At 36.8% G+C, this 23369-nt stretch overlaps 1 protein-coding gene across 2 annotated transcripts in view; it reads left to right on the forward strand.

Moving 5' to 3' along the window:
• The window catches only part of LRBA (LPS responsive beige-like anchor protein), a 753999-nt gene that overhangs the window by 88828 nt on the left and 641802 nt on the right, over window positions 1-23369 (forward strand). For both annotated transcript variants that reach the window (XM_032633582.1, XM_032633583.1), the window contains exons 5-9: window positions 471-566; window positions 14237-14358; window positions 14446-14572; window positions 15273-15392; window positions 17200-17346. In XM_032633582.1, the coding sequence (XP_032489473.1) occupies window positions 471-566; window positions 14237-14358; window positions 14446-14572; window positions 15273-15392; window positions 17200-17346 (612 nt within the window). The remainder of the gene's footprint in view (window positions 1-470; window positions 567-14236; window positions 14359-14445; window positions 14573-15272; window positions 15393-17199; window positions 17347-23369) is intronic.

Raw genomic sequence — 23369 nt, forward strand, 5'->3', positions numbered from 1 at the left:
CATGTTCCTCTGACTCAGATTCGTCCTTTGCAAAATGGAGTGAAAATAACCCCTAGTGTGGTTATGAGGCTAAAATATTTTATTGTTTTTAAAGTGCCTTTAACAGTGGGACTTGGTAAGCATTATTTTTTGGTGAAATTAGAAAGTGCTTTAAAAAGGGATGGGTAGTGGGTTGATGTAGTTTGTAATTTTGAAAGGTCGTTTTTGCTGTAGTGTGAAGAGTTACGTGTCAAATGCTGTTGGCTCATATTAATCCAACGCCTCATAAAAAAAAATGGCATAGAGTGCATTGTTCATTTCTTTAAGGTAGTTGAAAATAACCCTCCTTTAAGGAGGTTATTTTATATGCTTTTTAGCTTGTAGAATTATTTAGTTATTTGGGGATATATTAAAGTATGTCTCTACTAAAAGTAGGTATTTTTGTTTTATGGTGAATGATGTGGTTAATGAATTGTTGATTCTTTTCATAGCCTCCACATGCTGGAAAGTTGCTGTCTGTGTTAAAGCACATGCCACAGAAGTATGGTCCGGATGCCTTTTTCAACTTTCCAGGAAAGAGTGCTGCAGTAAGTAAATCTTAACGAGGAAATCACTTGAAGTTCTTTTTTCTTTCTTTTGCTTCCTGAAAGTACGGCCCTGTAAAACACTCCTGACAGGTTCTGTGTTAGGGAGAAACTTCTTTGCACAGCCTAACTTAATCTTTACAGCAATTGTGCATGTTACTTTTTCCTGACTATTTTAGAGATGAAGAAATAGAGGCTCTGAGAAGTTAAGAAAGCTGTCCACTCACCCCTTGGGGCCTCAGTGGAATAAGAACCCAGTTCTTTTCAACATAAGCCATTTTGTCTTATGAATTTTATCTTTGCATTCTCATACAGAAATTTATGGACTTGAGGACACGGGGAGGGGGAAGGGTAAGTTGGTACGAAGTGAGAGAGTGGCATGGACATATATACACTACCAAATGTAAAATAGATAGCTAGTGGGAAGCAGCCACATAGCACAGGGAGATCAGCTCGGTGCTTTGTGACCACCTAGAGGGGTGGGATAGGAAGGGTGGGAGGGAGATGCAAGAGGGAGGAGATATGGAGATATATGTATACGTAGGGCTGATTCACTTTGTTATGAAGGAGAAACTAACACACCATTGTAAAGCAATTATACTCCAATAAAGATGTTAAAAAAAAAAAGAAATTTATGTGTAACACTTTCAGTTTTATCTTTCTGAAGATCTTTCTTTAGCCTTACATTTCCTGATTCCTGTTTCTTTTGCACCTGAGAGTTACTCTTGGAAACTTTCTAGGCAAGTTTTTCTAACCTGTGTGTTTCCATATAATATCAATCTCAGCATTCTTGTAATCTGTTAATCAGTTTATAAATAAGACAGTTATGTATGGCAGTAATATCTGTAATGTTTCAAAATATTATAGGATTACATTATATAATGTATATGTATTATTTATGGAAGCATTTTTACTTCATTATGACATTGGTGTGCCTGTTACAAGCATACATTTTTTGAAGATATTTCAGCCTATTCTTCTTCTGAGGTTACCTTTTATTCATTTTTTACTTTTGTTCTCATAATATCCTACTTGCTTGTGGCCCCTATGTAGCCAGGCAATACCTGCAGAAAGAAGAGAGTGTTTTGAAAGGATATTTGTGATATTTGAATGCTTCACACAAAATACACAGTTTTCTTTGGAAAGTTTTATTGCTCATATTATTTTTTCTTTATAATTTTTCCTTAATAACCATTTTAGATTTGAAGCTTTCTAGAATAATTGTACTCTGTTGGCATTGAGCTTATCGTTTGTCTCCAACATAAAAAAGTATTCTTGGGACTTCCCTGGTGGCACATTGGTTAAGAATCTGCCTACCAGGTGACACAGGTTCGAGCCCTGGTGTGGGAAGATCCCACATGCTGCAGAGCAGCTAAGCCCGTGCACCACAACTACTGAGCCTGCACTCTAGAGCCTGCAAGCCACAACCACCAAACCCGCACGCCTGTAGCCTGTACTCTGCAACAAGAGAAGACACTGCGATAAGAAGCCCGCGCACCACAACGAAGAGTAGTCCCCGCTCGCTGCAACTAGAGAAAGCCTGTGCACAGCAACGAGGACCAAGTGCAGCCATAAATAAATAAATAAATAAATAAGAGAAAAACATATCCAGATCCACCCTTTAAATATATATATTTAAATATATAGTTCTTTAAAAACATCTTTATTGGAGTGTAATTGCTTTACAGTGTTGTATTAGTTTCTGCTGTATAACAAAGTGAATCAGCTATATGTATACATATACCCCCATATCCCCTCCCTCTTATGCCTCCCTCCCACCCTCCCTATCCCACCCATCTAGGTGGTCACAACGTAGTGAGCTGATCTCCCTGTGCTATGCGGTTGCTTCCCACTAGCTATCTATTTTACGTTTGGTAGTGTATATATGTCAGTGCTAGTCTCTCACTTTGTCCCAGTTTACCCTTCCCCCTCCCTGTGTCCTCAAGTCCATTCTCTACGTCTGCGTCTTTATTTCTGTCCTGCCCCTAGGTTCTTCAGAAACAGTTTTTTTTTTTTAGATTCCATATATATGTGTTAGCATACGGTATTTGTTTTTCTTTTTCTGACTTACTTCACTCTGTATGACAGACTATAGGTCCATCCACCTCACTACAGATAACTCAATCTTGTTTCCTTTTATGGCTGAGTAATATTCCATTGTATGTATGTGCCACATCTGCTTTATCCATTCCTCTGTCAATGGACACTTAGGTTGCTTCCATGTCCTGACTGTTGTAAATAGTGCTGCAGTGAACATTGTGGGACATGTCTCTTTTTTAAATATGGTTTTCTCAGGGTATATGCCCAGCAGTGGGATTGCTGGGTCTTATGGTAATTCTATTTTTAGTTTTTTAAGGAACCTCCATACTGTTCTCCATAGTGGCTGTATCCATTTACATTCCCATCAACAGTGCAAGAGGGTTCCCTTTAAAAAATAAAGTATTCTCATGAGATTAATCTCTTTTGCACGCATGTTATAACTTTATTATTTATAATTCTTTGAGATAGTAATGTGTCCATCCATTCTATTTACTTATATGTATCTTGAAAGTGGCGCAGTTCAACTACACAGCTTTTGGAACTTTCAGAGAAAAGGTGTTTTAAATATATTTAGTGACTCATTTTTTCCCTTAAACATAGCTTTTAAAGGGAACTTAAAGTATTTATGGGTAAATTAGTTTTAGAAAGCTTTCACATCCTCTACTCTCATGTTTCAGTGAGAGAGAGCATATGTATACAGTGAATATGTACTTAAAAATTTTTTTTTCTTATTGCAACATTCGTTTTATTTTACTTTATTTTATTTTATTTGTTTATTTGGTTGCGCTGGCTCTTAGTTGTGGCAGGTGGGCTTCTTAGTTGTGGCATGTGGGATCCTTAGTTGTGGCAGTCAGGCTCCTTAGTTGCGGTTTGTGGGCTCTTTAGTTGCGGCTTGCTGGTTCCTTAGTTGTGGCATGCAAACTCTTAGTTGTGTCACGCATGTGGGATCTAATCCCTGGCCAGGGATTGAACCAGGCCCCCTACATTGGGAGCTTGCAGTCTTAACCACTGCGCCACCAGGGAAGTCCCCAACATTCAGTTTAAATCAGCCTCTTGAAGTATCAATTATGTTATTACATAAATTTGGCTCTATGATTTTTTCATGTTTTATGGAATATCTTATACATATAAAAGAATATATGTGTATGTATGATGTCAACAGAAATGCCTACGTAAATTATAATAACAAGAAATTGTTAATTATAAGTAACAGTAATTATTGTAAATTATAAGTAACAAGAAAACAAAAACTTTGTAGTATGATCTTTTTTTAACAGCTTTATTGATTTATAATCCCCATATCATATGATTCATTCATTTAAAGTGTACAGTGAATGGTTAAGTGTGTTCACCAAGCTGTGTAACCATTATCACAATCAATTTTAGAAATTTTCATCACACCCAGAAGAAACCCTGCATTCCTTAGCAGTCACTGGACACATTTCACTGCAAACTCCCAGGCCTAGGCAACTGCTGTTCTACTTTCTGTCTATATGGATTTGTCTCTTCTGGACAGTTCATGCAAGTGGAATCATGTGATGTCTGGACTTTTGTGATAGGCTTTTTCTACTTACCACTACTGTTTTCAAGATCCATTCATGTTGTAGTATGTATCACTGCTTCATTACTTTTTTTTTTTTTTGCGGTACATGGGCCTCTCACTGTTGTGGCCTCTCCTGTTGCGGAGCACAGGCTATGGATGCGCAGGCTCAGCGGCCATGGCTCACGGGCCCAGCCGCTCCGCGGCATGTGGGATCTTCCCAGACCGGGACCAGGCCAGGAACCCGTGTCCCCTGCATCGGCAGGCAGACTCTCAACCACTGCGCCACCAGGGAAGGCCAGCTTCATTACTTTTAATGGCTGACTAATGTTGAAAGGATATAGCACATTTTGTTTAATTATTCTTTAATCAGTGGATTTTGAGTTGATTGCACTTTTTGGGAATGCTTTATGGGCTTTTATGTGCAAGTTTTTATGTGTACTTATGTTTTCATTTCTCTTGGAAATGAAGGAGTGGAATTGCTGAGGCATATTGTCTATGTTCAACCGTTTGAGGGATTCCCAGTTTGTTTTCCAAAGTGGCTATATTTATTTCATAATCCCATCAGCAATTTGGTAGAGTTCAAGTTTCTCCACTTGCTTGCCAACACTTGTTAATGTCTGTCTTTTTGATTATAGCCATCCTAGTGGGTGTTAAGTAATATCTCATTGTGGTTTTGATATGCGTTTCCTTCATGACTGATGATGCTGAGCATCGTTCCATGTCCTTATGGCCATTTGCATATCTTCTTTGGAGACATGTTCATTCAGGTATTTTTGCATTTTTCATAGCGTTGTGGTCGGAAAATATACTTGATACAATTTCAGTTTTCTTAAATTTACCAAGGCTTGATTTGTGACCCAAGATATGATCTATCCTGGAGAATGTTCCATGAGCACTTGAGAAAAACGTGTATTCTGTTGTTTTTGGATGGAGTGTCCTATAAATATCAATTAAGTCCACTTTGTTTAATGTATCGTTTAAAGCTTGTGTTTCCTTATTTATTTTCATTTTGGATGATCTGTCCATTGGTGAAAGTGGGGTGTTAAAGTCCCCTACTATGAATGTGTTACTGTCGATTTCCCCTTTTATGGCTGTTAGTATTTGCCTTATGTATTGAGGTGCTCCTATGTTGGGTGCGTAAATATTTACAATTGTTATATCTTCTTCTTGGATCGATCCCTTGATCATATGTAGTGTCCTTCTTTGTCTCTTCTAATAGTCTTTATTTTAAAGTCATTTTGTCTGATATGAGAATTGCTACTCCAGCTTTCTTTTGGTTTCCATTTACATTGAATATCTTTTTCTATCCCCTTACTTTCAGTCTGTATGTGTCTCTAGATCTGAAGTGGGTCTCTTGTAGACAGCATATGTATGGGTCTTGTTTTTGTATACATTCAACCAATCTACGTCTTTTGGTGGGAGCATTTAGTCCATTTACATTTAAGGTAATTATCGATATGTATGTTCCTATTCCCATTTTCTTAATTGTTTTGGTTTCGTTATTGTAGGTCTTTTCCTTCTCTTGTGTTTCTTGCCTAGAGAAGTTCCTTTCGCAGTTGTTGTAGAGCTGGTTTGGTGGTGCTGAACTTTCTCAGCTTTTGCTTGTCTGTAAAGGTTTTAATTTCTCCATCAAATCTGAATGAGATCTTTGCTGGGTAGAGTAATATTGGCTGTAGGTTTTTCTCCTTCATCACTTTAAATATGTCCTGCCAGTCCCTTCTGGCTTGCAGAGTTTCTGCTGAAAGATCAACTGTTAACCTTATGGGGATTCCGTTGTGTGTTGTTGTTTTTCCCTTGCTGCTTTTAATATGTTTTCTTTGTATTTAATTTTTGACAGTTTGATTAATATGTGTCTTGGCGTGTTTCTCCTTGGATTTATCTTGTATGGGACTCTCTGTGCTTCCTGGACTTGATTAACTATTTCCTTTCCCATATTAGGGAAGTTTTCAATTATAATCTCTTCAAATATTTTCTCAGTCCCTTTCTTTTTCTCTTCTTCTTCTGGAATCCCTATGATTCGAATGTTGGTGCGTTTGATGTTGTCCCAGAGGTCTCTGAGACTGTCCTCAGTTCTTTTCATTCTTTTTTTCTTTATTCTGCTCTGCAATAGTTATTTCCACTATTTTATCTTCCAGGTCACTTATCCATTCTTCTGCCTCAGTAATTCTGCTATTGATCCCATCTAGAGTATTTTAAATTTCAATTATTGTGTTATTCATTGTTGCTTGTTTCATCTTTAGTTCTTGTAGGTCCTTGTTAAATGTTTCTTGCATTTTCTCTATTCTATTTCCTAGATTTTGGATCATCTTTACTATCATTATTCTGAATTCTTTTTCAGGTAGACTGCCTATTTCCTCTTCATTTGTTTGCTCTGATGGGTTTTTACCTTGCTCCTTCATCTGCTGCGTATTTCTCTGTCTTCTCATTTTGCTTAACATACTCTGTTTGGGGTCTCCTTTTTGCAGGCTGCAGGTTTGTAGTTCCCGTTGTTTTTGGTGTCTGTCCCCAGTGGCTAAGGTTGGTTCAGTGGGTTGTGTAGGCTTCCTGGTGGAGGGGACTAGTGCCTGTGTTCTGGTGGATGAGGCTGGATCTTGTCTTTCTTGTGGGCAGGTCCACGTCTGGTGGTGTGTTTTGGGGTGTCTGTGGACTTATTATGATTTTAGGCAGCCTCTCTGCTAATGGGTGTGGTTGTGTTCCTGTCTTGCTAGTTGTTTGGCATAGGGTGTCCAGCACTGTAGCTTGCTGGTCATTGAGTTAAGCTGGGTGCTGGTGTTGAGATGGAGATCTCTGGGAGATTTTTGCCATTTGATATTATGTGGAGCTGGAAGGTCTCTTGTGGACCAGTGTCCTGAAGTTGTTTCTCCCACCTCAGAGGCACAGCACTGACTCCTGGCTGCAGCACCAAGAGCCTTTCATCCACACAGCTCAGAATAAAAGGGAGAAAAAGTAGAAAGAAAGAATTAGTAGAAGTAGAAAGAAAGAAAGAAAGAAAGAAAGAAAGAAAGAAAGAAAGAAAGAAAGGAGGGAGGGAGGTAGGGAGGGAGGAAGGAAGGAAGGAGGGAAGGAAGGAAAAAAAAGATAGAAAGACAAGATAAAATAAAATAAAGTGAGATAAAATATAATAAAGTTATTAAAATAAAAAATAATTATGAAGAAAAAAAATTAAAAAAAAAAAGGGATGGATAGAACCCTAGGACAAATGGTGGAAGCAAAGCTATACAGACAAAATCTCACACAGAAGCATGCACATACACACTCACAAAAAGAGGAAAAGGGGAAAAAATCATAAATCTTGCTCTCAAAGTCCACCTCCTCAATTTGGGATGATTCGTTTGTCTAAAGGAGGGAAGGAAGGAAAGAAAGAAAGAATGAAAGAAGATAAAGTAAAATGAAATAAAGTTATTTAAATAAAAAATAATTATTAAGAAAAGAATTAAAAAAAAAAAAACGGACGGATAGAACCCTAGAACAAATGGTGAAAGCAAAGCTATACAGACAAAATCTCACACAGAAGCATACACATACACACTCTCAAAAAGAGGAAAAGGGGAGAAAATCATAAATCTTGCTGTCAAAGTCCACCCCCTCAATTTGGGATGATTCATTGTCTGTTCATGTATTCCTCCGATGCAGGGTTCATCAAGTTGATTGTGATTGTGGAGCTTTAAACCGCTGCTTTTGAGGCTGCTGGGAGAGATTTCCTTTTCTCTTCTTTGTTCTCACAGCTCTCAGGGGCTCAGCTTTGGATTTGGCCCCGCGTCTGCGTTTAGGTCGCTGGAGGGCGTCTGTTCTTCACTCAGACAGGACGGGATTAAAGGAGCCGCTGATTCGGGGACTCTGGCTCACTCAGGCCGGGGGGAGGGAGGGGCACGGAGTGTGGGGCGAGCCTGCGGCGGCAGAGGCTGGTATGACGTTGCACCAGCCTGAGGTGCGCCATGTGTTCTCCCGGGGAAGTTGTCCCTGGATTCTGGGACACTGGCAGTGGTGGTCTACACAGGCTCCCCGGAAGGGAGGTGTGGATAGTGACCTGTGCTCGCACACAGGCTTCTTGGTGGCGGCAGAAGCAGCCTTAGCATCTCATGCTGGTCTCTGGGGTTCGTGCTTTTAGCCGCGGCTCTTCTCTGGAGCTCCTTTAAGCAGCACTCTTAATCCCCTCTCCTCGTGCACCAGGAAACAGAGAGGGAAGAAAAAGTCTCTTGCCTCTTCGGCAGGTACAGACTTTTCCCCGGTCTCCCTCCCGGCTAGCCATGGTGCACTAACCCCCTGCAGGCTGTGTTCACGCCACCAACCCCAGTCCTCTCCTGAGATTATTTTTGTGTATGGTGTTAGGGAGTGTTATAATTTCATTCTTTTACATGTAGCTGTCCAGTTTTCCCACCACTTATTGAAGAGGCTGTCTTTTATCCATTGTATAACCTTGCCTCCTTTGTCATAGATTAGTTGACCATAGGTGCGTGGGTTTATCTCTGGGCTTTCTATTTTGTTCCTTTGATCTATGTTTCTGTTTTTGTTCCAGTACCATACTCTCTTGATTACTGTAGCTTTGTAGTATAGTGTGAAGTTCGGGAGTCTGATTCCTCCTGCTCTGTTTTTTATCCTCAAGACTGCTTTGGCTATTTGGTGTCCTTTGTGTCTCCAAACACATTTTAAGATTTTTTGTTCTAGTTCTGTAAAAAATTCCATAGGTAATTTGATAGGGATTGCATTGAATCTGTAGATTGTTTTGGGTAGTATAGTCATTTTCACAATATTGATTCTTCCAATTCAAGAACATGGTATATCTCTCCATCTGTTGGTAACATCTTTAATTTCTTTCATCAGTGTCTTATAGTTTTCTGCATACAGGTCTTTTGTCTCCCTAGGTAGGTTTATTCCTAGGTATTTTATTCTTTTTGTTGCAGTGGTAAATGGGAGTGCTTCCTTAATTTCTCTTTCAGGTTTTTCATCATTAGTGTATCGGAATGCAAGAGATTTCTGTGCAGTAATTTTGTGTCCTGCAACTTTACCAAATTCATTGATTAGCTCTAGTAGTTTTCTGGTGGCATTTTTAGGATTCTCTATGTATAGTATCATGTCATCTGCAAACAGTGACAGTTTTACCTCTTCTTTTCCAATTTGTATTCCTTTTATTTCTTTTTCTTCTCTGATTGCTGTGGCTAGGAGTTCCAAAACTATGTTGAATAAGAGTGGTGAGAGTGAACATCCTTGTCTTGTTCCTGATGTTAGAGGAAATGCTTTCACTTTTTCACCATTGAGAATAATGCTTGCTGTGGGTTTGTTGTATATTGCCTTTAATATGTGGAGGTAGGTTCCCTCTATGCCCACTTTCTGGAGGGTTTTTATCATTAATGGGTGTTGAATTTTGTCAAAAGCTTTTTCTGCATCTATTGAGATCATCATATGGTTTTTATTCTTCAGTTTGTTAGTATGGTGTATCACATTGATTCATTTGAATATACTGAAGAATCCTTGCATTCTTGGGATAAACCCCACTTGATCATGGTGTATGATCCTTTTAATGTGCTGTTGGATTCTGTTTGCTAGTATTTTGTTGAGGATTTTTGCATGTATGTTCATTAGTGATATCGGTCTGTAGTTTTCTACGTGACATCTTTGTCTGGTTTTGTTATCAGGGTGATGGTGGCCTTGAAGAATGAGTTTGTGAGTGTTCTTCCCTTTGCTGTATTCTGGAAGAACTTGAGAAGGGTAGGTGTTAGCTCTTCTATAAATGTTTGATAGAATTCACCTGTGAAGCCATCTGGTCCAGGACTTTTGTTTGTTGGAAGATTTTTAATCACAGTTTCAATTTCATTACTTGTGATTGGTCTGTTCATATTTTCTGTTTCTTCCTGGTTCAGTCTTGGAAGGTTATACCTTTCTAAGAATTTGTCCATTTCTTCCGGGTTGTCCATTTTATTGGCATAGAGTTGCTTGCAGTAGTCTCTTAGGATGCTTTGTATTTCTGTGGTGTTTATTGTAACTTGTCCCTTTTCAGTTCTAATTTTATTGATTTGAGTGTTTTCCCTCTTTTTCTTGATGAGTCTGCCTGATGGTTTATTAATTTTGTTTATCTTCTCAAAGAACCATCTTTTAGTTTTATTGATCTTTGTTATTGTTTTCTTTGTTTCTATTTCATTTATTTCTGCTCTGATCTTTATAATTTCTTTCCTTCTGCTAACTTTTGGTTTTGTTTGTTCTTCTTTCTCTAGTTCCTTTAGGGTTAAGGTTAGATTGTTTATTTGATATTCTTCTTGTTTCTTGAGGTAGGCTTGTATAGCTATAAACTTCCCTCTTAGAACTGCTTTTGCTGCATCCCACAGGTTTTGGATTGTCGTGTTTTCATTGTCATTTGTCTCTAGGTATTCTTTGATTTCCTATTTGATTTCTTCAGTGATCTCTTGTTTATTTTGTAATGTATTGTTTAGTCTCCATGTGTTTATGTTTTCTATGTAATTTCCCCTGTAATCGATTTCTAATCTCATAGCACTGTGGTCAGAAAAGATGCTTGATATGATTTCAGTTTTCTTAAATTTATTGAGGCTTTATTTGTGACCCAGGATGTGATCTATCTTGGAGAATGTTCTGTGCGCACTTGAGAAGAAAGTGTAATCTGCTGTTTTTGGATGGAATGTCCTATAAATACCAATTAAATCTATCTGGTCTATTGTGTCATTTATAGCTTCTGTTTCCTTATTTATTTCCATTTTGGGTGATCTGTCCATTGGTGTAAGTGAGGTGTTAAACTCCCCCACTATTATTGTGTTAGTGTCAGTTTCTTCTTTTATAGTTGTTAGCAGTTGCCTTGTATATTGAGGTGCACCTTTGTTGGGTGCATATATATTTATAATTGTTATTTCTTCTTTTTGGATTGATCCCTTGGTCATTATGTAGTGCCCTTCCTTGTCTCTTGTAATATTCTTTATCTTAATATCTATTTTATCTGATATGAGTATTGCTACTCCAGCTTTCTTTTGATTTCCATTTGCATGGAATATCTTTTTTCATCCCCTTGCTTTCAGTCTGTGTGTGTCCCTAGGTCTGAAATGGGTCTCTTGTAGACAGCATATATATATATGTATGTATTTATTTATTTTGGCTGCACCAGCTCTTAGTTGCGGCATGCAGGATCTAGTTCCCTGACCAGGGGTCAAACCCGGGCCCCTTGCATTGGGAGCACGGAGTCTTACCCACCGGACCACCAGGGAAGTCCCTAGCATATATATATATATATAGGTGTTGTTTTTGTATCCATTCAGCAAGCCTGTGTCTTTTGCTTGGAGCAGTTAATCCATTCATATTTAAAGTAATTATCGATATGTATGTTCCTATGACCATTTTCTTAATTGTTTTGGGTTTTTTTTTTTTTTTTTTTGCGGTATGCGGGCCTTTCACTGTTGTGGTCTCTCCCGTTGTGGAGCACAGGCTCCGGACGTGCAGGCTCAGCGGCCATGGCTCACAGGCCCATCCACTCCACAGCATGTGGGATCTTCCCACACCGGGGCACAAACCCATGTCCCCTGCATCGGCAGGCAGACTCTCAACCACTGCGCCACCATGGAAGCCCCTGGGTTTGTTTTGGTAGGTCCTTTTCTTCTCTTGTGTTTCCCACTTAGAGAAGTTCCTTTAGCATTTGTTGTAGAGCTGGTTTGGTGGTGCTGAATTCTCTTAGCTTTCGCTTGTCTGTAAAGCTTTTGATTTTTCATCGAATCTGATTGAGATTCTTGCCAGGTAGAGTAATCTTGGTTGTAGGTTCTTCCCTTTCAGCACTTTATCATGCCACTCCCTTCTGGCTTGTAGAGTTTCTGCTGAGAAATCAGCTGTTAGTCTTATGGGAGTTCCCTTGTATGTTATTTGTCATTTTTCCCTTGCTGCTTTCAATAAATTTTCTTTGTCTTTAATTTTTGCCAGTTTGATTACTATGTGTCTCGGCGTGTTTCTCCTTGGGTTTATCTTATGTGGGACTTGCTGCACTTCCTAGACTAGGGTGGCTCTTTTGTTTCCCATGTTAGGGAAGTTTTCGACTATAATCTGTTCAAATATTTTCTCTTGTTCTTTCTCTCTCTCTTCTCCTTCTGAGACCCCTATAATGCGAATGTTGTTGTGTTTAATGTTGTCCCAGAGGTCTCTCAGGCTGTCTTTATTTCTTTTCATTCTTTTTTCTTTAATCTGTTCCGCAGCAGTGAATTCCACCATTCTGTCTTCCAGGTCATTTATCCGTTCTTCTGCCTCAGTTATTCTGCTGTTGATTCCTTTTAGTGTAGTTGTCATTTCAGTTATTGTATTGTTCATCTCTGTTTGTTTGTTCTTTAATTCTTCTAGGTCTTTGTTAAACATTTCTTGCATCTTCTCGATCTTTGCCTCCATTCTTTTTCCAAGGTCCTGGATCATCTTCTCTATCATTATTCTGAATTCTTTTTCTGGAAAGTTCTCTATCTCCACTTCATTTAGTAGTTTTTCTGGTTTTATCTTGTTCCTTCATCTGTTACATTGTCCTCTGCCTTTTCATCTTGTCTATGTTTCTGTGAATGTGGTTTTTGTTCCACAGGCTGCAGGATTGTAGTTCTTCTTGCTTCTGCTGTCTGCCCTCTCAAGAATTCTTTATATATTCTTCTAGATATAAATTTCTTATCAGATAAATAACTTGCAAATATTTTCTCTCATTCTTTTGGCTTGTCTTTTCACTTTCTTGAGGGTATCCTTTAAAGCACAAAAGTTTTTAATTTTAATGAAGTCCAATTCATATATCTTTTCTTTCATTGCCTAATTAGGAAGGATTTTTCTAACTCAGTGTCATGTAGATTTAACCGTATTTTTTCTTATAAGAGTTTTATATTTTTAGCTCTCATATTTAGGTCTATCTATGATCGATTAGGGGTTAATTTTTTGTGTGACACGTAAGGAAGTGGTCTGCTTCATACCTTTGCTTGTAATTATTAGTTTTCTCAGCAAATTTGTTGAAAACACTATTCTTTCCTCATTGAACTGCCTTGACACTCTTGTTGAAAATCAGGATCACAAATATAAGGGTTTATTTCTGGGCTCTCTGTTCTATTTCATTGATCTTTATCTTTATGTCAATATGGTAAAATCTTCATTACTGTATCTTTGTGTTATATTTTTAAAATTTGGTAGTATGGGTCTTCCAACTTTGTTCTTCTTCTTCAAGTTTGTTTTGGAGATTTGGGGGCCCTTGCAGCATGTAATACGATGTTTTAAATAAAAGTTTAAGCCAAGTGGTAAAATCATTTATATAGTGACTTGAATAAAAGTTTAAAATATTATGAAAAAAATGTTATGAACGAATCCTCTTCAGCTATATATTTGCTGTTAAAAAAATTATATTTCAGGCTTTTTCCTTAACTTTTTTCTTTCCTTTCTTGTCCCTCTTTCTCTCTTCTGTTACCTTATGTAACATTTCAGCAACAAATTTCCAATTTGATATCACTGCCTACCTCTTTTTTTAAATTTTTAAAATTTAATTTTGGCTGCATTGGATCTTCATTGCTGTGGGCAGGCTTTCTCTAGCTGTGTGGAGTGGGGGTACTCTTCTTTGTGGTGCACGAGCCTCTCATTGCAGTGGCTTCTCTTGTGGAGCACGAGCTCTAGGCATATCGGCTCAATAGTTGTGCCTCATGGGCTCTAGAGCACAGTCTCAGTAGTTGTGGCACACGGGCTTGGCCGCTCTGCAGCATTTGGGATATTCCCAGACCAGGGCTCAAACCCGTGTCCCCTGCATTGGCAGGTGGATTCTTAACCACTGCACCACCAGGGAAGCCCACTGCCTAACTCTTTTAATAGGAATTTCTTTGGACATGTTTATTGTAAGAAATGAAGCACCTATGATTAGTGCATCAAGCAGGTCACTTGGAATGTTTCTATTGTTTAATTAAATTATCATCATTACTATATATTTTGGAATATTTAGAAGTTATTAAAATCTTCTTTCAGATAAAGAGACTACTGCATATTTTAATCATGATGTAGAATAATATCTAGTAGGAATATATATAGCATTGTAAGGTCTCATTTTCATGATTTCAGTAACAAAATTTTTCATTGTGAGTCAGTAACTCAAAGCTTTTTCGTTTAGGCTATTGCATTACCTCCTATAGCCAAATGGCCATACCAGAATGGTTTTACATTTCATACCTGGCTTAGAATGGATCCTGTAAATAACATCAATGTGGATAAAGATAAACCATATTTGTATTGGTATGTATTTCTGTAATTTAGTGTTGTTACTTTACTTTGAAAATGAGAAGAATATTTGGAGATGAAATGAAAACTTATATTTTATAGTTTCAGAACCAGCAAAGGTCTTGGTTATTCTGCACACTTTGTTGGGGGATGTTTAATTATAACATCAGTAAAGTCAAAAGGAAAAGGCTTTCAACACTGTGTGAAATTTGATTTCAAGCCACAAAAGGTATGTGATCTTACTGAGTCATAGTTATGTTACCAAGCTATTCTAACCTTCAGAATGCTTTGCTTTAGTGTTATTGACATAATATGTGGTAAATCATAGCTCTGTGTTTATACTCTTTTAGAAAATGAAGTGTAAATCACTGGACAATTGTTAACCTCTCTGATTTGGATAATGAAAAGAGTGAATATTTAGTTATTTGTAGAGTTTAAGGGAAATACAGGGGGAAAATATCAGCGGCAATTATTTTAGTAGTAGTAGTAGTGTTAGTAGTAATATGTATTTTCTTTTGTACCTTAAAATTTAGAGATTAATAAACGGTTTATTAACAAAATATACATCTGTATATATGTAGATAGGTAAATGGACAGATAAAACAGATATGATAAAAATGTTGACAGTTGTGGAAACGAGATGGTGAGAGAGTTTGCTAAACTTTTTACTTTTGGAGGTATATTTAAACATTGTCATAATAAAAAGTTTGAAAAATAATTTCATGGGAAGCTGTTATTTGTTGAGAGTTCCCTTGAATCAATATGGTTCAAGAGGTAGAATATTGAATTTAATAAAGGTAGTCTTATTTTATTTTTAGTTTTAATTGTAATTTAGAATTTAATTTTTACTTGTTATTATCAATGAGGTTGAGTTATTGGAAAGATCATTATCGTTATCTTTTTTTTTTTTAACTGTTTTGCTTATTCAGTGGTATATGGTAACTATAGTGCACATTTATAACCGGTGGAAGAACAGTGAGCTTCGATGTTATGTGAATGGTGAGCTTGCTTCCTATGGAGAGATAACATGGTTCGTCAACACCAGTGATGTAAGTAATTTGAGAAAGTTACAGTGAAATAAGAAAAATATATTTTACATTGAATATAAATTGTAGAATACCACAATGGTGGAGTTTTATAATCATAGTTTGGCTAGCATGTTAATATATTAAGAGAGTAGAACTGTGCTAATATGGCACATATTACTCAGTCATTGTTACAGAATTATTCTGGAAAGGGTAGAGAAGATTCATAGGTAACAGTGGGTATATCTTGAAAGTATTTGTGTCATTGGTCCATTGATCAAATTAAACCTGAGAGCTCTACTACAGGCTTCTGATGATTTTTATGAATGAGTTAGATGATGCATGCTTATAAATTTTCCATAAAATTCATATAGATAACTATTATGTTATAATATTTTCAAGATTCAAAAAGAGATTCATAGGTTAGATTTAATTTAAATGTTCTCCCCCCCACACCCCACTTACATTTTTAATAGAAACCTCGAAAAATACAGATCAGGAAAATGAATGCAAGCTTGCAACACTCATTTACCAATAACTCCTCCTTTCATGTTTTATCCTATAGATATTTACATATTTTGAAATGCTGACCTTAAGAGCCCAGGTTGTTATAAAAGATAGACTTAGGTTTGAATCCCTTACTGACTGTATGACCTTACTTAGTCTATTAGGCCAAAGTTTGCTCCACCTAAAAATGGGTGTAAAATAGTATGTATCTCAGAAGGTTGATTAAATGAGATACTGTTCACAAATTCATTAGCAGAGTGCCTTGTACAGAATAAGTGCTCAATAAATGTTAGCTCTTATTTTTTTAAATATAAAAAAGGGATCAGATATGTATACTGCTTTTCAACCTGTTTTTTTCCTTACATTAATCCTTATTGAGTACTTATTGTATTCCAGGCATTGTAATAAATACCTTTATTTTCTGTAAGCCCCAACCTTGCAAGGTAAGTACTGTTGTAATCTTCATTTTACCAGTGAAACTGAGCACAGAGAGGTTAAGTAATTTGCCAAAATCAGCAGCGTGGGAGGCAGTGATTTGATATAGGTGGTTTGTCTTCAGAACACAAATGTTAAAAATTTTTATATTATATTCCTTAATGTCAACACATACATATTTTTCAACATCCTTCCTAACAGTTTCATGGTATAAAATGATACTTTTAAAGAGATATGGATACTTTTCTTCCTCCTTGTTGTATACATGAGTTTTTAAAATGGGGTCTTTGCAACCTGGATGTTATTAAGAGGAATTTTTTGTCTGAAGAAGAAAAACATACACCTGATTTTCTTGATTTACACATTCCTTTTGAGAGATTGCATCTACTCCATGACTTCACCCATTATTTGTATCTTGATGTCTACAAAAAGTTACAGTCTTAACTCCTCACCATGCAGAACCTTGTTGGCAATTGCTTCTTCATCCACATTAGTTCACAGAAAAGACGCATTCATTATATGTCCCACACTTAACTCATGATTTTCCTCATTGCTCCAAAGCCTGCTCTTCTGTCTGGTTCTTTGGCTGACCAAGTATGAACCTTCAGAGTCCATAATGATTTCTCTGGCTGTTTCCTATATCCACTTCGTCATCAGGTTTTGTTTATTGTACTTTGGAAAACTTGTCTTATCTCCTTTCTATGATGTCTTTCCTGATCTCTACACCAAATGGGAATGAATGAAGTGAAATGCTAAATGAATTATTTTAATCTATTCCGATTATATTTTAGAGTGGGCAAAATATTTATACCAGTATAGTTTGTTATTATTTCTGGAGGATATAATTTTTTGTTTTTTCTCTAATAAACTTTTCTGTTTTCTTTCACAGACCTTTGACAAGTGTTTCCTGGGCTCATCAGAAACAGCAGATGCTAATAGGGTATTCTGTGGTCAGATGACTGCAGTTTACCTTTTTAGTGAAGCTCTTAATGCAGCTCAGATTTTTGCTATTTATCAATTGGGCCTAGGATACAAGGTACTTTACTTGCTGTTCCCTGCTTAACCAGTGTTAGTTGAGCTTGATTTATAGGTGGGTGGTGCATGGGGCAGCTTACACCTTGGGTTACTAAACTGTATGTGAAAGTGACCAAAGGCACCATAGGGAAGTCACAGGAGTCCGTCCAAAGGGTCTTTGAAAGTTTTGTGGGAAGCATAGTATACTTGTCATATGTGGGGCACTGTGCAAAGTACTAGCTCAAGTTTCAACTTTAATTTATGCTGCATTTCTTTTGGTGATATCATATCCTTGCACAGCTAAGTTTTTAATGCTTGCTGTGATAAAGAGCAAGTACCATGTGAAAATCAGTGTGGAACAGGAAATGAGGATGAGCTATGAAATCTGATTCCAAAATTTGAGAATTTGTGCAGTACCCAAGACGCATATACATCCCATTAATAAATAATTTTGCTAATATAATAATGAAGGAAACATTTTTTTCAATTTGTGCATTAAGTTTTTCAAATGGCTAATAAATTGTTAAAATATAAAGTAGTTGGGTCAAACTAATAAACAGAAATGTTATTTTAGTCTGGAACACCATAAAAAATTACTGTGAAGCTAAGTGTCATGAATCAAGGAAGTTTGGGAACCTTTAGGTTAAGCCATTGTTAATCTAGTTTGGTTTCAGGGAGTGATTTGTCTGTTATGTTCCTTTGAAACAAAATCAACTTACGTTAATTTACATACTGTTGGAGTCAATAAAGTATACATATTTTAATTAGTTTTGACAAAAGTATAATGCAGCAATCAAGACATAGAACATTTCTATCACAGCAAAAGGTACCTCTCTGCTCTTTCCTAGTCAGTCCCTTGTGCTTCTCTAACCCCACCCCGTTTCTGTTGACGGGCAACTACTGATCTGTTTCTGTCACTATCAAATAGATTTGTTTTTAATAAGGTTTTATGTAAATAGAATCATGCAATGTGTGCTCCTTGGAGTTCGGTTTCTTAGCATGTTTTAAGATTCATCTATGTTGTTTTGTATTACTAGTTCCCTCTTATTTATTGCTAAGTAGTGTTCCTTTGTATGAGTATATCACAACTTTTTAACCCATTCATCTCTTGATGAATATTTGGGTTGTTTCCAGATTTTGGCTATTATGAACAAGCTGCTATGAATATTGCTGTACAATTCTTTGTGTATTTCATAAATATGTAAGAGTGGAATTGTTAACTGGTATGGCAGCTGAAACTGCCAAGCTCTTTTCCAAGGTAGTTGCACAATTTTTCATTTCCACAAGCAATGTATGAGCTTTCTACTTACTTCACATCCTGTTAACACCTGGTATGGCTGGTCTTTTTAATATTAGACATTTGAGTGGGTCCCTAGCAGTTTCTCGTTCTGGTTTTTTTTTTTTTTTTTTTTTTTGCGGTATGCAGGCCTCTCACTGTTGTGGCCTCTCCCGTTGCGGAGCACAGGTTCTGGATGCGCAGGCTCAGCGGCCATAGCTCACAGGCCCAGCCGCTCCATGGCATGTGGGATCTTCCCGGACCGGGGCACGAACCCGTGTCCCCTGCATCGGCATGCGGACTCTCAACCACTGCACCTCCAGGGAAGCCTCTAGATGTATTTTAGAACGAGCTTATCGCTTTCTACAAAAAAGTCTACTGGGGGTTTTATTTGGTACTGTATTAAGGTATAGATCAGTTAGAGGATAATTGACATCTCACTAATACTGGATTATCCAATCTGTGACCATGATATCTTTATTTACTTAGGTCTTTATTAATATCTCCCAGCAGTGTTTTTTGGTTTTCATTGTACAGGTCATGCATATATTTTGTTAAATGTATTTTTAAATATTTCATGTTTTTTAGGTAATATCTTAAGTTGCATTTTTAAAAAAGTTAATATCTAGTCATTTGTTTGTAGTGTATAGAAATGTAGTTGAGTTTTATTGACTTTTTAACAAGACCTTGCTGAACTTGCTTATTAGTTTTACTAGTTTTTTGTTGTTGCTGTTTTAGTATTTTCTACATACATGTTCATGTAGACTGTAAGCTTTACTTCTTCATATCCAATCTGTATGCCTTTTCTCTTTTTTCCCTTATTGTACTAAATAGGATCTCCAGGATAAATAGTTAAAATATAAATGACAAGAGTAGACATTTTTGCCTTGTTCCTGATTTTGGAGGGAAAGCATTCATACATATTTTATAGATGCTTTTTCAAGTTGAGAAATTTCTTTTCTATTTCTAGTTTTCTGAGAGATTTTATTAGAAGGATACTGAATTTTGTAAAATGAGTCTTGCTTTTTTATTGAGTCAGTCAATCTCTGCCTTTCATTGGAATGTTCACATAATTTACATCCAGTGTATGAATAAGTATAGATATTGTGGGACTTAAATCTACTGTCTTGCTATTTGTTTTCTGTTGTCTGTTCTTTGATTCTTTCCTCTTTCTCTGCTTTGATTTAGATTGCCTATTATTTAGTATTCCACTTATTTCTACTATTGGTTTATTAGTTTTTTTTTTAAACTTTAACTTATCATAGTCTACCAGTAAATGACATTGTGCAGTGTAAGACCCTTCCAACATAATCCTGCAATTCCCCTTCCTGTCCTCGGTTTTGTTATTTTTGTAGATTTTACTTCTTCATATATTATGGTCCTTTTGATACATTTTTATTATTTTTGATTCATTCATTTATATTTTAAAAAAATTTAAAGTGAGAAAGATCATATACTTTGTATTTATCTATGTATTCACCATTTCTAGGATACATCTTTGTGTAGATTCATGTTTCTGTCTCATATCATTTTCCTTCCATTTGAATTGTTTTATTATTTCTTATAATGGAGATTTACTGTCAGTGGCTTTTCTGAGCTTTCATTTGTCTGAAAAAGCCTTTGTTCTTCTTTCAGCTTTGAAAAATAGTTTTACTGATTATAAAATTTGAAGGTGACAGTTTTCTTTTTTGAGCTTTTTCAAGATATTCTTTGTTTAACTGACTTGCATAGTTTCTAACAAGAAGTGTGTGGTCTTCCTCTATATGTAATATGTCTTTCTTTTCACTTGCTGGTTTTAAGATTTACTCTTGTCACTTATTTTTAGAAAGTGAATATAGTATATGTTGGTATGGGTTTGTGTGTGTGTGTGTGTGTGTGTGTGTGTGTATGTATGTGTGTATGTGTGTGCATATTTAGCCTACTTTAGATTATTTGAACTGCTCAGTTCTGTGGGTTTATGATTTTGGTGAAATATGAAACTTTTTGCTATTATTTCTTTAATATATTTTCTGTTTTTTATCTTCTTCTAGAATTCATATTACATTTATTTTAGACGTTAGAAGCAAACAGAGCATTGAGATGCTATTTTTTGCCTGATTTATAAGAAATGTTCTGCTTTGGATTGTTTTCATGGTATTATCTTTATGTTCACTAATCCTTCTTCATCAAATGCCTTATTGCCATTAATTCTATCAAACGAATTATTCATTTCAAGTATTTTGTGTCCTGATAAGTTTTGATAATTATCATTATCTATTTTTCTCCTTTCAACATTGTCTTAAAAAAAATACCTGACCATAGTTGTGACTATTCTAATGTCTTTTTCTTCTAATTTCATCATCTATATTTCTGGGTTTATTTTTATTTACTGATAGTCTGCTGGTTGTTTCAGACTTTGTGGTTTGTTTAGTAATTTTGGATTAAATACTGGACATTATGATTTTTACCACGTAAATGTCTGGATTTTCTTGCTTTTTTTTTTTAAAGATCGTTGGGCTTTGTTCTGCTAGTCAGTAGATTACTTTCAGTTAAGTTTATTTATTTGAAGTTTGTTTTATTTCGCCATTTATTTTTAATTTTATTTTTTTAACATCTTTATTAGAGTATAATTGCTTTACAATGGTGTGTTAGTTTCTGCTTTATAACAAAGTGAATCAGCTCTACATATACCCCCATATCTCCTCCTTCTTGTGTCTCCCTCCCACCCTCCCTATCCCACCCATCTAGGTGGTCACAAAGCACTGAGCTGATCTCCCTGTGCTATGCGGCTGCTTCCCACTAGGTATCTGTTTTACATTTGGTAGTGTATATATATCCATGCCACTCTCTCACTTCGTCCCAGCTTGTCCCAGCTTACCCTTCCCCCTCCCTGTGTTCTGAAGTCCATTCTCTACGTCTGCGTCTTTGTTCCTGTCCTGCCCTTAGGTTCTTCAGAACCATTGTTTTTTTTTTTTTTTTTTTTTTTAGATTCCATATATATGTGTTACCATATGGTATTTGTTTATCTCTTTCTGACTTACTTCACTCTGTATGACAGACTCTAGGTCCATTCACCTCACTACAAATAACTCAATTTCGTTTCTTTCTTTTTTTTTATATAGCTTTTCATAAATCTATTTCAACGTACAATGGTTTTTAACATATTGTAAATATGTTTTCATTTTTAACATCTTTATTGGAGTATAATTGCTTTACAGTGCTGTGTTAGTTTCTGCTTTATAACAAAGTGAATCAGCTATACATATACATATATATACCCGTATCTCCTCCCTCATGCGTCTCCCTCCCACCCTCCCTATCCTGCCCCTCTAGGTGGTCACAAAGCACTGAGCTGATCTCCCTGTGCTATGCGGCTGATCCCCACTAGCTATCTATTTTACATTTGGTAGTATTTATAAGTCCATGCCACTCTCTCACTTTGTCCCAGTTTACCCTTCCCCCCCATATCCTCAAGTCAGTTCTCTATGTCTGTGTCTTTATTCCTGTCCTGGCCCTAGGTTCTGCAGAATCATGTTTGTTTGTTTTTTTTTTTTTAGATTCCATATATATGTGTTAGCATACGGTATTTGTTTTTCTATTTCTGACTTACGTCACTCTGTATGACAGACTCTAGGTCCATCCACCTCGCTACAAATGACCCAATTTCGTTCCTTTTCATGGCTGAGTAATATTTCATTGTATATATGTGCCACATCTTCTTTATCCATTCCCCTGTCGATGGACACTTAGGTTGCTTCCATGTCCCGGCTATTGTCAATACAGCTGCAGTGAACATTGTGCTACATGACTCTTTTTGAATTATGGTTTTCTCAGGGTATATGCCCAGTAGTGGGATTGCTGGGTCATATGGTAGTTCTATTTTTTTTTTTTTTTTGCGGTACGCGGGCCTCTCACTGCTGTGGCCTCTCCCATTGCGGAGCACAGGCTCCGGACGCGCAGGCTCAGCGGCCATGGCTCACGGGCCCAGCCGCTCCGCGGCACATGGGATCTTCCCGGACCGGGGCACGAACCCGCATCCCCTGCATCGGCAGGCGGACCCTCAACCACTGCGCCACCAGGGAAGCCCGGTAGTTCTATTTTTAGTTTTTTCAGGAACCTCCATACTGTCCTCCATAGTGGCTGTATCAATTTACATTCCCACCAGCAGTGCAAGAGGGTCCCCTTTTCTCCGCAACCTCTGCAACACTTATTGTTTGTAGATTTTTGGAAGATGGCCATTCTGACCTGTGTGAGGTGATATCTCATTGTAGTTTTGATTTGCATTTCTCTAATGATTAGTGATGTTGAGCATCCTTTCATGTGTTTGTTGGCAATCTGTATATCTTCTTTGGAGAAACATCTATTTAGGTCTTCTGCCCATTTTTGGATTGGGTTGTTTGTTTTCTTGATATTGAGCTGCATGAGCTGCTTGTATATTTTGGAGATTAATCCTTTGTCATTTGCTTCATTTGCAAATATTTTCTCCCATCCTGAGGGTTGTCTTTTCATCTTGTTTATGGTTTCCTTTGCTGTGCAAAAGATTTTAAGTTTCATTAGGTCCCATATGTTTATTTTTGTTTTTAGTTCCATTTCTCTAGGAGGTAGGTCAAAAAGGATCTTGCTGTGATTTATGTCATAGAGTGTTCTGCCTGTGTTTTCCTGTAAGAGATATATAGTCTCTGGACTTACATTTAGTTTTAATCCATTTGAGTTTATTTTTGTGTGTGGTGTTAGGGAATGTTCTACTTTCATTCTTCTACCTATAGCTGTCCAGTTTTCCCAGCACCACT

Source organism: Phocoena sinus, chromosome 5, assembly GCF_008692025.1.
Source record: "Phocoena sinus isolate mPhoSin1 chromosome 5, mPhoSin1.pri, whole genome shotgun sequence".
NCBI classification, from domain to species: Eukaryota; Metazoa; Chordata; class Mammalia; order Artiodactyla; family Phocoenidae; genus Phocoena; species Phocoena sinus.